The 13,817-nt window shown below is 30.1% G+C and overlaps 1 protein-coding gene across 1 annotated transcript in view; it reads right to left on the bottom strand.

The window, feature by feature from the left end:
• The window catches only part of LOC142329296 (uncharacterized), a 34,765-nt gene that overhangs the window by 18,510 nt on the left and 2,438 nt on the right, over nucleotides 1-13,817 (bottom strand). Inside the window, exons 2-6 of the mRNA XM_075373742.1 lie at nucleotides 12,511-12,666; nucleotides 9,808-9,938; nucleotides 4,706-4,832; nucleotides 2,704-2,829; nucleotides 299-385 (exon numbers count right to left, since the gene is read on the bottom strand). Coding sequence (XP_075229857.1) covers nucleotides 299-385; nucleotides 2,704-2,829; nucleotides 4,706-4,832; nucleotides 9,808-9,938; nucleotides 12,511-12,666 — 627 coding nt within the window. The remainder of the gene's footprint in view (nucleotides 1-298; nucleotides 386-2,703; nucleotides 2,830-4,705; nucleotides 4,833-9,807; nucleotides 9,939-12,510; nucleotides 12,667-13,817) is intronic.

Raw genomic sequence — 13,817 nt, 5'->3', positions numbered from 1 at the left:
CAGCCATTCTAAAATTGTGCTTTTTCTACAGCCATTAGTTTATAATTTTGTTAATTATGAACATTAATAGTAATATAATATAGTATAATTAAAAATAAGAAAGATTACTTAAATACATATCAAAAATAAGAAGGAATACATAAAAAGAAACAAAAATTATTTTTATGTTTATAGTTTTTATAAATTGATAAGTTGTATTGTTTGATTATATAAAATACTTAAAAATGTAAGGTTAAATATAATAGATAATAACCTGAACCTCAATTATTTATTTTATAACATAAACCTAACATATTACCTCCACCTGCTGAAGATGATGGATAATAATTAAAGCTGTAATCAGTTCCTTCAACACCAGTAAAATATTTAAGACACCCGGAAGGAGCTGTGAACAATAAAATGTAATGCCAATGATTTTTTATTAATGATAACAAAAACAAAATTGTAATGAATCTGATTAGAAAACATTAATATTATAATTTTTTAAATTTAGAAAGCATATTTATTTATTACAATCATTACATTTCATTAGCTGTCATAAATGAATGGTTATATGTAACCTGAGATGAGATTAAAGTTTAAAGCCATTAAATAGATTAAAAATGGTAAAGTCATTTCAAACAACAATAAGCATCTCAAACCAGGAATGGTTCACATTCCAAACTAGAAAATGTGAGTAATTAGTAGTGTATTCCATTGTTTTCTTAATTGAGCTGAATAAATTGTTATCAGTATCCCAAGCCCCCTGAAATGGAGGTGATACTCAAAGAAATCACCTCTAAAAATCAGTCACTGTACTCAGTAAATGAATTAAATTCATTAAAGAGTGAATAATTATGACACTTACGAGTATATGGTGATTATTTTACTTTTACTTATATAATTATGACTTTTACTTGTGTATATATTATTTATAAAGGTTATAAAGTATACAGGTAAGTAAAGTTATACAGCTTATAAAGCATTGAAACACATAAGTAACTTTTCAACCATTTAAACATAGACAAATTAAATTTAACAAACACCCCTACCTTGAAACAGTCATTTTTCAATATGAGATCCATCCCCCACAAGCACCTGTGAGGATCAACTCAAACATTTTAAACAGAAAGAGTACGGTTCCGATACATTATATTAAAGGACAATGGAAAATAAAAATTTGGCTATGACAAAAATTCTGACCATTTAATATTTTTTATTAGTTTCAAAAGTGGATCCCAACTAGTGGTCTCATACTGAAAAATAAATCGTTTTGAGATAACAATATTTAACAAATTTTATTTTTTTAGTGTTTCACTATTAAGCTGTTATTTAAGAGGTATTATAGAACACTTTATAAATTAATTATGAAAAACATTAAATGGCCATCATTTTGATTACAGTTGTTGCGGTCCGAAGTTTTACATCAAAATTCCTGTTTTTCAATACACTTTAAAATTATGTGTCATATAACCCTACCCTTTCTATTTAAAATTTTTAAATTTCTTCCTGGATGCTTTGAGTATGGCGGGCTAATACTGGAAAACTAAGCTAATAGCATTGGCCGAATTTTGCTTTTCTGTATTTAATTTTTTTAAAGTTATTTACGGGTTTCAATACTTTATTAACACTGTAAGTATTAGAGTATGAAATTTAGAGATCCAGTAAAGATTAAATATATTACTTGATCACATAAAATGTGTTTCCTACCAACCATTTCAAAATTAGCTTCATTAACTGCAGAGAACTCTACAGTATCACTCAGGGAGAAAAGCGACTGCATCATAGTTTCAAAAGTATCAAAGCATAATTCCAGTTATTTAGATTGTGAGTAATGAAAATGAAAATCTAAATGGAATTGTTGATCATAATTGATTTAGAAGGATTAGATACTGCCAAAATAATCTTATTGTATTAGTAATATTGTAATTACTCTTTTCAAGATCACTGGATGTCATTGATTAATAACTTTTTAAGAGGTTTTTTTTTATTCAATGGGTGATGAGTAATAGTTGGAGCTTTTCCAAACAGTTGTGCTAGTTGCCATTTTGAAATTGAAAGTTTAATAAAAAAAATGATTGTATAGGTTGTACTGCATTATAGGAAGAAACATTAATGCAAACTTTCATAAAAATCAGAGGATTCATTTGGCTATATAATCACAAAAAACATGAATACCCAAAATTATAAAAGGTCAAGATAGAACAGAACTTTGCTTTGTTCAAGAAATTACTGAAATACATTAGTTAATGATTTTATTTAAACAACAGTGATAATTAAAAATATTATCAGAAACTTCATTTACATTACCTAATAAATAGTAAATATCCTAAATTCCTAATTCATAATACTATTACTTTGATGGACATCATAGCCCACAGATGTAATGAGTGGCATACTAATCAGATCCCAGATGATGTCTTAGGAACTATAAATTTCAGTCATTTGAGATGTTCTAATCCCTGCAATATCACCAGGAACAGACATTTTTATTCTCATAATATCGTAGGACTTGTCAAGGATCATTCCAGGATATCCTGTACACCCACTAACCCACTAGATATTTTTTACATCCATTGGGTACCCTGAAAATGTTAACACACTAAATAGGATAAATATATGCAAACATACATTTTGTATATGCTTAAGATTATATATGCAGTTTACAACTATTGTTTATAGTTGAACTTCATACTGAAATGCTACTGATAAAAATTTACTTGCCTCTATTACTACTGTTGCATGCAATTTGTGAGATCTGAAGATTCCATCTTCTATTACAAACTGCAGAATTTAAACTATCAATTGTGAGCAAGTGGCTATTACTTCCAGAAACAAAATCAACATAGACTGAAACAGTTGGAAAGAACAATGAAATCATTAGGAAAAGGAACAAAGGAAAATATTGATTAAAAGATTTTAATGGGATGATTTTATAAGAAAGAATTTTATAAGTAAAAAAAAAAAAAACTTCTATCTTAATTAATATGAATCAAAACTCGAAAACACTTTTTTGAGAAAAAGTTATTTACAAGCTTAATGAGTAAGCCATTAAAAAGGGTGATAATAAACAGTTTTTTCTCAGTATTTTTTGATATGTGTGTATTAGAAATTTTATACAGAATATGAATTTCTGAAAATTATATTAAAAAAAAACAAGAAGAATATTGATGTCTGAAAAATAAATAAATAAATCGAGAAAAGGTGAAATCGGGAAATACCTTAAAACAAGTGTTAACGATAAGCTATAAGGGTAATAAACAGCGGGTTGCCGTAGCATTGTTGTTACCTTTTATTGTAGGGATTACGGCGGCCCAACAATGCTACGGCAAACCGCTGTTTATTACCCGTTATCACACTTGACAGCTTGCAGTTATCACACAAATAAGATTTAAGGTGTTTAATAGCTAACTCAGTGTTGTTATAAGAAGGCAGTTCTTTAATTAGCAAATCTTGCCTAATGCAATCAATGGCCTTATTTAAGTCGAATAAAAGAGTGGCAGAATATAATCTTTGAAAACAGTTCAAGATGTAATTTACAAAGCTCAAAAATGCTTTACTCATACTTTTACCTTGCCTGAAACCAAACTGTGAATTTAAAATTAATGTATTATTTTCTAAAAAAAATTAGTTAAATGAATTTTTAATAACGTTTAACATTTCTTATAGAACTGATAAAATAAAAACCAATAAATTGGTCAATAATTTGATAAATCTTCATCATCTATTTTTTATACAATAGCAACAATAACTGCAACTTTCAAACTATCTGGGTAGATAGATCTAGTAACATAATAATTAATCAGGAGCCTTAAAAGAGTCATTGTTAAAAGAGGCACAAATTTAATAATTGGACTAATTAAGCCATAACAATCTGGACAAGAAATATTTTTTAATGAATTAATAATGGAAAGCATCTTGTGTGATTCTACTATAATAATAATAAAAAATTCAATTGCTTTAAATTTATTATTAAAAGTATGGCAGCCTAAAGTTATGATTGATACATTTAATAAATTCTTAGATATGTTAATAAAAAAGTTATTATAGTCATCTGGAATGACAATAAAGGATTGTTTGTAATTTTATTCCTTTTTTTTGCTTAACAACATTATAACTACAACATTTTTAAGTGAATGGATAATAATATTTACTCATTTATTTAACATTAAAAAGCAGATATTCAATGTTACAATTATAAACCGTTTTAATGACAAGAAAGCAATTCCAGTTTTAATATTTCAATTACCTCTATGGTATCATAATTAGATAAATCTGACAACATAATATAAAGTATTCCAAAAGTGTAATTTTATTGTATACATCAATAAAATCACAAGATGTGTAGGAATAGTGTAAATTTTTAATTACAGTTTGTTGAGCAACTAACAATAAAATGCATGGCTATTGCAAAATGGTTTTAATGTAACCCTTAAACCATCAAAAATAAAAAGCACTAATTTTCATTTAAAAATAATAATTCTGAAGTTATTCTTTAATGAAACAATGTATTTAACCAAATTCTCGATTCTGTAAAATTTTATTTATTCTTAAAGGATTTAATTAAAATTTTTTAATTTAATTAAATACTTTTTTATTGAAAGACAAATCTGAGTCTGTCTTTCATCATGTTGATTCTTACAGTAAATATTTATTTATGGGAAACTATATTAGTGTAAAATAAGAACAATAGAATATGAATTAATAATTTCATGAAAAAAATTACCATGTTGTCCAGTATTTTCCCCACATATTTTTGGTAAGTATTCATTACCCAAATTTAAAAAATCATTATTGCACACTCCATTACCATTTGGTTCAGTAATACTCATTTCTATAAAATCAATTCTCATCTGTAAATAATGACAGTACTGTTAAAACCTTAAAAATACAATTATTTTAATATATATCTATAATTATATGTTAATAAACACCTACTTAATTTTAAATCATACAGAGTGTCCATAAAATTATAGTGGGGTTTTAAATGATTTTAAGTTAGGAACAAAGGATTGTAGAGCATATGAACTGAATGTTAAATGAAAGAGGCACTCCAAGTTTATGTGTGCAACAGCTAGCATATGCGCTAGGTGTTTTTTTTTTAAACTCCCCCAAGACAACCAGCCCACGCTAAAAAGCTTAACATAGTCGCCTCAGGGTTTCATGGCAGCGCAGTCTGCCCTCCCTAGCTCATCCGAACTCGGACATCCCATCGGGGGTTCTCGTGCCTCCTCGAAAACATACTAATCACCTCTTCCGGTGATCAGAATTTTTCTCCGCAGGAGAGCACCCTTCCAGTCCCTATTGTACCTGATCAAGACACACATTTCGTTTGCCCTTCACAGTTACGCGTCCCCCATGCCATCATCGGGGAGCTCCGACCCACCCACTCTTGCGCCTGAGTAGGCCCGAACACCCTAGGCATAGAGGCTGCCTCCCTGGCCCCTACATGCATCAAGATGGACTTGTACCTGTCCTTGAGCTACCACGCATTCCCATGACCCCTCATTACTTGTTGCGGCATACCTCCTTCGCCGTCAGCGGTAGAGCACCGCATATAATATCCCCCACTCCATGTCCATTGATATATCCGGCAGCATAATCGGCAGCATAATCCAACAACAACTAAGTAAACACATTTCGACGCCTCTTTTGACATCGAGGGCCGTGTGCACGTCAAGGGGAATCCTCCTGCCTCTTCGCGCTAGGTGTTTCCAGTCATGCAAGTTGCATGTGCATGTTAGTCATCATGTTTGTGGTGCAAAGAAAGTTTCAATGTATGTTGTGGCTTGCTATGTTTGAGTCATTTATGTGTTCGGTGTGATACTGTTGTGTATACAATGAAGACCTCCCCACATGAAAATAACATTCGGCAATGGGACAAACAACTCAAAGAAACAGGCAGCCTACTGAAGTGAACATGTTTCTTGTGTAACTCAAAGAAATCCATACGGAAGTGTTCTAGACAGTTGGGCATTCCTAAAACAACTGTTCACAATGAGGTAGGTGAATAAAAATCAGTAATTACTAGTCAAGTATAATAAATACTGATTAAGTATAATAATTACTTAGAGTTGGAAAATAACATTTTACTATTGCTGATAAGTAATAACTGAAAGGAATTGGAATTTTTGTGTAGTGTACTGAATTATGTTCAGTACTTACTGATAAAACGATTTGTTCTCGCGGACACATTTGTCGCTACAAAATTAAGTCGTTTTTGCCTGTAATTAAGTTGATACGTTATCACATTTGTTATCTATTCCTGCAGTTTGTTCTTGAAGTTGGAAATTGATCCTTTATTGACCTACTGCTGTATCGATATACATATTTCATACCACTACTAGAAATGCTTAGTGACAGCGATAGTGAAACGCAATTTGATGGATCCTTAACAAAAGCAGAACCTCAAAACTGAAATAAAAAAAATAAATACATAGACAACAGGTAACAAATGTATAAATATAAAAGGATGGGAAAAAGATTTTATTGAGATACTGGAAATATATGAAAACCCTACTGTAAATAAAATACCAGACATGCTTGCTGCTGGAGTTGTTACAAAACAAAAATGTGGCGAAACAAGTATGACAGATGAAGCATCATCTCTGAGCACAACTACTGAAGTTACTAGTCAATGTTCAGAAAAGGAAAGAGCTATTCCGAATGGGAAGAAAACTAGGTATGAAACTGAAGAATTGGTTGCTTTATCCGCAACTGACTTACAGTGACTGGTTCTTATCGAACAGCTAGACTTGATCAGAACACAGAAGAAACACAAAGATTTAGAAATGCAGCTTTTACCAAATGAAATTATAAATCAGATAAAAATAACCCACTCCCACACCAAACAATGATGTGAAAATTTTTTTTATCAGATTATCTTGTGTTGAATTAAGTTTCCTTATTTTATTGTTTTGTATTAAATAAAAGAAATAAATAAGCTTTCCCTTAACATTTTTCCTGAAATTAAAAAACCACACAAAAAAAAGTAAAATTGCAATAAAACTAAATAGAGAAAATTATTACAGAGCCGACAACCATCTGGTTGATGTGGAACAGTCTATTCATTGTGGTCAATCCATAATAAGATTGACTAGATTGAATAGGTTAACCAGACTGTAGATCTGACCAATTATTTTTATTTTGTGTTTATTGGTATCCTTTTTTATTCCTTTTATTACATAAAATTAATTAATCATTATATAAAAATACGTGACAAATAAAAGTTACTATTACTTGGTTAAGTTCAACAATTATATGAAATTATTTACAATAATTTTTAAATTATTTGTAGCAAATTAGCCGTAATTTGATTTCGCTTTGCCTGTCCTTTTCATTGAAGCTCTAAGTCTGTGATTTGGATATTGTCTTCTTAACTACAGCTTCTTCTTCCTCACATTCTTGACATCCCTCTTCATTTACATTAAATTGATCATGAAGGGTTTATCCTATATAGTACAACATTGCATAAGCAATAACTACATCTGGCACTTTTCCCAGTTTCACTCAAACTAAATTGGTTAATATTGGAAATCACATTTTCATCTGACCAAACATTCTTTTCGCTGTCACTCTTTCTTTAGAATGCTGTTTGTTAAAAGTCTTTTCTCCTATAAACCGTGGCCGACTGAATAGTGTTAGGAGCCAAGGAGCTGCACCATACCTGCTGTCTGCCAACAAACGACACCATTTAATTTGGATATTTCTTTACACACTGCTCCGCCTCCAAATGCGGCTGTCATGAGTGCTACCAGGTCTCTCAGCTTCGATGCTTGTTATTCTCTCCTATGTGCTGCATGTGACCTGTACGTTAATGGTCATGTAACCCTTTCTATTGATGTAGGAATCACCAAAAGCTTTTGTTTTTTAATCTCTAAATGAGTGCAGTCGACTGCCCTGATTGCACTAGGCATTTTGAACTTTTTACTTCATTTTTCTCTAGCTTCTGCAATTTCATTTACAGTTTAGGGAAAATTAATCCAATCAACAGCTTTGGAGGTAACTTTCTCTAGAAACATCATTAAATATTTAATAGACTGTAATTCTGTGAACTTCGAAATCTTCGGCAACACCATTTTGATAGCCTGGATCAGACAAGTATCTTAAAAATATTTCCATTCTACACTGGGTGTTTACAGCCCCTCCTCTTGTTTCATTAATTTCTTGTAAAAACAAGTTACTTAAGTATTTCACAGATTTACGCTTCCTAAAGTTTTCAGGTTTATGTATTCTTGAGAAAACAGCCATCTCTCTTGTTCAGTAGAAACTTTCAGTATGGGTCTTATATTACTGAAAAAAACCTACAGTAATTACTGATGATTTTAAGTAATTGAAAACTTTTATTCACTCTTTTTAAAGTATTTACTGGAAAGAACCAGTAATTTCATACATTTTCAGTCAAATACTAATTAAGTAAAAAGAATACTACCAGAAGTTAAAATGTGACACAATTACTTATTCTTTATTCACCTAAACTTCAGTATTTATTGAAAAATGACTCAGTTAAAGTAATTACTGATTTTTATTCACTTCCTTCAGTGCTTAAATAAGACGGTTATGTTTTACTGCGCACAAAATTCAGGTGTTATAACATCTTTATCCATAGGACAAAGTGAAACGATTTGATTTTGGTGTAGACATACTGGATAGGTTAGAGCAGAATGATGATTTTTTTAAAACAAGTTCATTTTCAGCAACGTTTCATGTTTCTGGACGAGTACTCAGCATAATGTTTGTATATTGGGTACTGAACTTCCACATGCCATTATTGAACATAAATATGTACTGCAACATCAACATGCCATTATTGAACATCAGTATGTCAGTGAAAAAGTGAATGTATGGTGTACTACTGGATGAGACACAGTTATTGACCCCTTGTTTTTTTACTGCAAAAACAATGACAGGGAACACCTTCCTGGATACGTTAGAAGGGTATGCAGCACCCCAGATACGTGAGAAAGAATTACATTTTCACATGGAGCTCCTCCACATTTCTGCAACTGTGCAGAATTTTTTAACGAACCATTTCCTTAGTGATAGGTCAGATGAGAAGGGTGGACCCCCACAGTCTCCACCTCTTACTCTCATGGATTTCTATTTTTGGGGTTACATAAAAACACAAATGTATTCTGTTCATGTTTGAAGTCTAGATAATTTAACTAGGAGGAGTTGATTTTTCTATCACGCCGGATGTTCTCTGCCATATATGACAAGAGACTGAATATTGTCTTGATGTCTGGAGGGCAACTAAGGGAGCAGCACATATTGAAATCTACTGAACAGGTAAGAAACATGGAGTGTTTCTCTTACATTTAACTCTCTACAATACTTTGTTCTAAAGCTATAATCATTTATAACCCCACTATTATTTTACAGACACACTATATACCAACAATATATAAATTTGATAAGATTTTTTCCTTAATTTGAAGAGAAACAACTAGGCCTATTACTTTATAGGGTTGTAAAAATTGAACAACTGGCAATGTTCAAAGAAATTTTAAACTCACTTTTGCTGGCAAAGCAACTAAATATGGGTATACATATTCTATTTTGTTTCTTGATAGGTTGTAATAACTTTTTGAAGGTTTTTCAAGAGACATAATCACAATAATAAAATATGAAGACAAAGAATTATAAATTTGATTACTTCATGGTAAGATTATTTATTTATAAAAAAAAGGTTGTAATAATTCAGTGTTGACAAGATATATTTTTTTGGTCCATTATATTACCATAAATAATGTAAATAAGCAAGATAAATATTTGTTTTAATATCTATATAACTTTAGTAAATATATGTATTTCATTTATATTAACTACCTGGCAAATTCCAGAATTAATTTTATTGACTGTTATGGTACATGATATTCCTGTACTATAAGTGCTAGGATAGTTTGGGTTAACAAAATATGTAATATTTGCATTGCTTGTTCCTCCACATGTTCTTTGATCTGCAAAAAAAAAACACTTAAAGTTAGGTAAAATTATTTAAATATTAACTACTAATGTATTTAAAAGTTTTGACTGATAATTTAATATGATGTAGAAATAAACAAGTTTATATCTCTGTTCGCATTTTTATACCTGAGTGTGTGTGTGTCCGCGCGTACAAAGGAACCCATACACAAGGAGTGATCAAAAAGTACCCGACCCTGACTCAAAAATACAAAAACTTACAACAAAAATAAATAATACTTAACTTAAAAACAAAAATTCTTAACCTACTTAGTTCAACTAATTTCACTTATCTTATTAGGGTCATGAAATTCACTTGTTCCCAAATGTGTTACATCAGAACTCATTTGGATAAATGAGTTCTGATGTACCAGCAATGTTTTCATTGTTGAAACCATTTTTTCATCATTTATAGTGAGCACCATTAGTCCTCTTATTGCATTTCTCTTGATCTCTTTGCAGTCTTCGAATTTCTTTCCTTTAAGCAGAATAAGCTTAGAGAGAACCAAAAATTGCAGCATTGTTGGAATAAATTTTCATAACAGATGAAGGTCATACTGATTGCCTTTTCTGATTATCAAGGCATGGTTAATCACGAGTATGGTACTCAAGAACAGATTGTCAACAAAGAGTACTACATAACTGTTCTTCGTCAGGTAACAGATGCTGTTCAACATGAGAGACCACAGCTTTGAGGAAATGGGAATTGGAAAATTCATCATGACAATGCTCCAGCCCATGTACCACAACTTATCCAAATTCTTGGCAAAATATGGGATTGAACATCTTCAGCAGGCTCCGTACCTCATTAGAGATGATTCGCTGTGATTTTTGGCTCTATCCTATGCTTAAAGGAAGTGAAACCACTTCTCACTTGATGAAAACAATTTGGATTCCAATGGCTTTTTCAATGAGCTAAATGCATTGTATATAAACACATGTCGAGTCCACCAAAATGCAAGTAATATTCAACCCGTCTGGCAATTTTTTTTTTAATGTTTGACCTCTTGAAGTTTGTATAAATTTATGGATAAGGAGACTGAATGTACTTGAATTTATTTTGGTATAAATTTCAAATAGTTAAAATTTATATAAGTACTGAAAAAGAACAGAAACAGGTGGAAACAGCAGTGGTGCTAGGGGTTTGCCAGCAGGCATAACACCATACGATAATGATGATTGAAAAAGACTGACAAAGAGTGGAATAATTTTCCCAGCTTCACTGGGAAAGTTAGATATATCCAGCTACCAAGGGGTAGCTGGTTACTTAACAGGCTACTCAAGAGGAAAATTACGTGGAACATTAAATTATGTAAGTATGCAAATAAAGACTTGTAGAAAAATTCTTTTACTTTTTGAGTACAGTTTTGAGGTATGGGATCACTGATGACCATATTTCCACATCCTGTTTACCAATTGTAACAGAATTAAATAAATCAGTGAACTATATTCAGAAGTCATCATAAAAAAATTCATAAAAATTGGTTAATCCAATCAGAAGATATCAAGCAAAATTAAAACTGATGAAAAAAAAATTGTGCTTATTATTTTCCATGAATGAAATCTTCCAAATACACAATCAAAGTAATTTATTAATGTAATGGGATCATCTAATTAATACAAGAATATGACTGACTCCAGAAATGAGAAAAAAATGTTTCTTGCCTCACCCCAATATGGGAGGTTGAATAACACCATCAGACAGTATCTTAGTTATTTAAATTAATTAAATCATGTGGAAAAAATAACTATTCTTTGAGTATAATTGTAGTATAAGGGATCAATAAAATCTATCATATATCCCTTCCCCTTTGACCAATTAGACCAAAATGAAATGGCATCAAGCCCTTATATTAACTTCAAAAAATAGGTAAAAAGAGGTAAAACCACTTTATAGACCACTTCATATAAAAGAGGTAAATAGATGATCGGTCTTTTTTTTTTAGAAATCATTGTGGCAAATTTCATCCAAATTGGTCCATTCAGTCTGGAAAAATCAAGCAAAAAACAGGCCAATATACATATGTATGTATGTACATACATCTTTCTGAAATTTTTCAATATTATGTTTTTTGCTTAGAGAAAATGTTAAGATTTGCAAAAACCTTGGTGTGAAAAATTTGATCCAATCAGCTACTTTCCCTTAAATAGTATACTGTAAAGCTTATACAGTGTAAGTAAAAGTATTTTTGCTTTTTAATATCGGTTTTCTAATTTTTTTTTTATTCACAACTACTGCAGTAACAAAAAGCCTCTATTAAGACTATTTTTAAATCACTGCAAGTAGTTTTCATAAAATAATTAATTTAAAGAACATGAAATTTACAAAATTTATTTTGGAAATTTACTGGATAATTAAGAAAATTTATGAGGAGTTGATTTATAAGTAGGCAGTTGTTCCTAAAATCAACCAAAAAATGTAATGGAATTTAAAAACTCTTTATGGATTCGATTATATGTTATCATCAATATATGGTATATTAGGAGTAGTATATTTAAAAAAAAAACTATTCCTAATAATTTTCTATACAAAAATAGATAAATGATATTCACTGTTTTAATACTGACAAACACAGCAGACTCCTTTGTTATTAGCACAACTTCCAGAACAGACTCCATTCCTTGCATTACACTGTCTTTGTGTCAGACAAACACCTTGTAAATTAGTACTTGTTCGGCATGGGTTTCCAGGTAGAATTCGGTAGAATGGGAATAGAAATAAAACTGTTAAAAAAAACCCCAAAAAGTTAGACATTGACTGATGAATAACTAACAGATAGTAACAATGTAAATATAAAAAATAAAACAACAGTTCAGTGTAACAATGATTAAAAAATTGTTAAATTTCATAAAAATAAATAAAATTTGATATCTCATGCTTCCAAATTACTAACTTGAATAATTTATAGAAGAACGAAATGAAAAAAGGTGCACTAGATGAAGGGCAAGTTTAATAAAAAGCATAGGAATACAATTTTTAATTGTAACAGACAGATTAATTTTAAAAGGCAAGATGATTAAAACAAATTATTCATGACAACTTGAAAAAGCGTTTGATAATAATTAAGACTAGAATAGAATATTTAAAATTTTAGGGAAATTACGGTTGAAATATATAAAAAGAAGACTTTTAACAATTTAATATTTTACAATTTGTTGTTTAATTTTTTACAAATTGTTTACTACCATTTATACAATTAGGTAATATTACAAAGTATAGAATGTGTCATTAAAATACATAATATCTTCCTTAAATTTTTACTGTTAATGTGAATTTATTAATTTGTAAAATATTGTGATACAAAAAGCAGTGGAATAATAATAAACTATAAAAAAAACTATACTGCATGTTCATAAAGTATGGAAACGTCAAATAAGCTTTAAACCATTAAACATAATAAAATAAACTTTAGCAAATAGAACTAGCTTGAAGAAATTTATTTATTTTTTTTGTATGATACCTTCATAACCAAAGCATCCAGGAGGCAATTAAAAAATTTAAGTCCATAGGGTAGAATTGTGAAATACATTTTAAAGTGTGTTGATAAACAAAAGTTTTAACAAAAAAAACGTTGTGTTACAATAACCCTAATGAAAATGGCAATTCTTTTTTTTATTACTTACTGGACCCCAAAAAAGATATGTGTAAACAAAACAGTAGTCGTAAATAAACTATACATTTAATATTTTTTATCACTAGTTTCGAAAGGGGTCTACAATAAACCACAAGTAGTGCTCCCATATAAAAAAAACCATATAATTTTGAAGTAAGAACAATTACTACACTTTATTTTTTTAGTGTTATACTATGAGTAGTTAGTTACTTAATTGGTAGTGTATACCATTTTCTAAAACTACCTGTGAAAAACATTTAA

The sequence above is a fragment of the Lycorma delicatula genome, chromosome 8, assembly GCF_047948215.1.
Source record: "Lycorma delicatula isolate Av1 chromosome 8, ASM4794821v1, whole genome shotgun sequence".
NCBI classification, from domain to species: domain Eukaryota; kingdom Metazoa; phylum Arthropoda; class Insecta; order Hemiptera; family Fulgoridae; genus Lycorma; species Lycorma delicatula.
The sequence above is the reverse complement of the archived record's forward strand: the minus strand, read 5'-3'. Positions and strand labels throughout refer to the sequence as shown.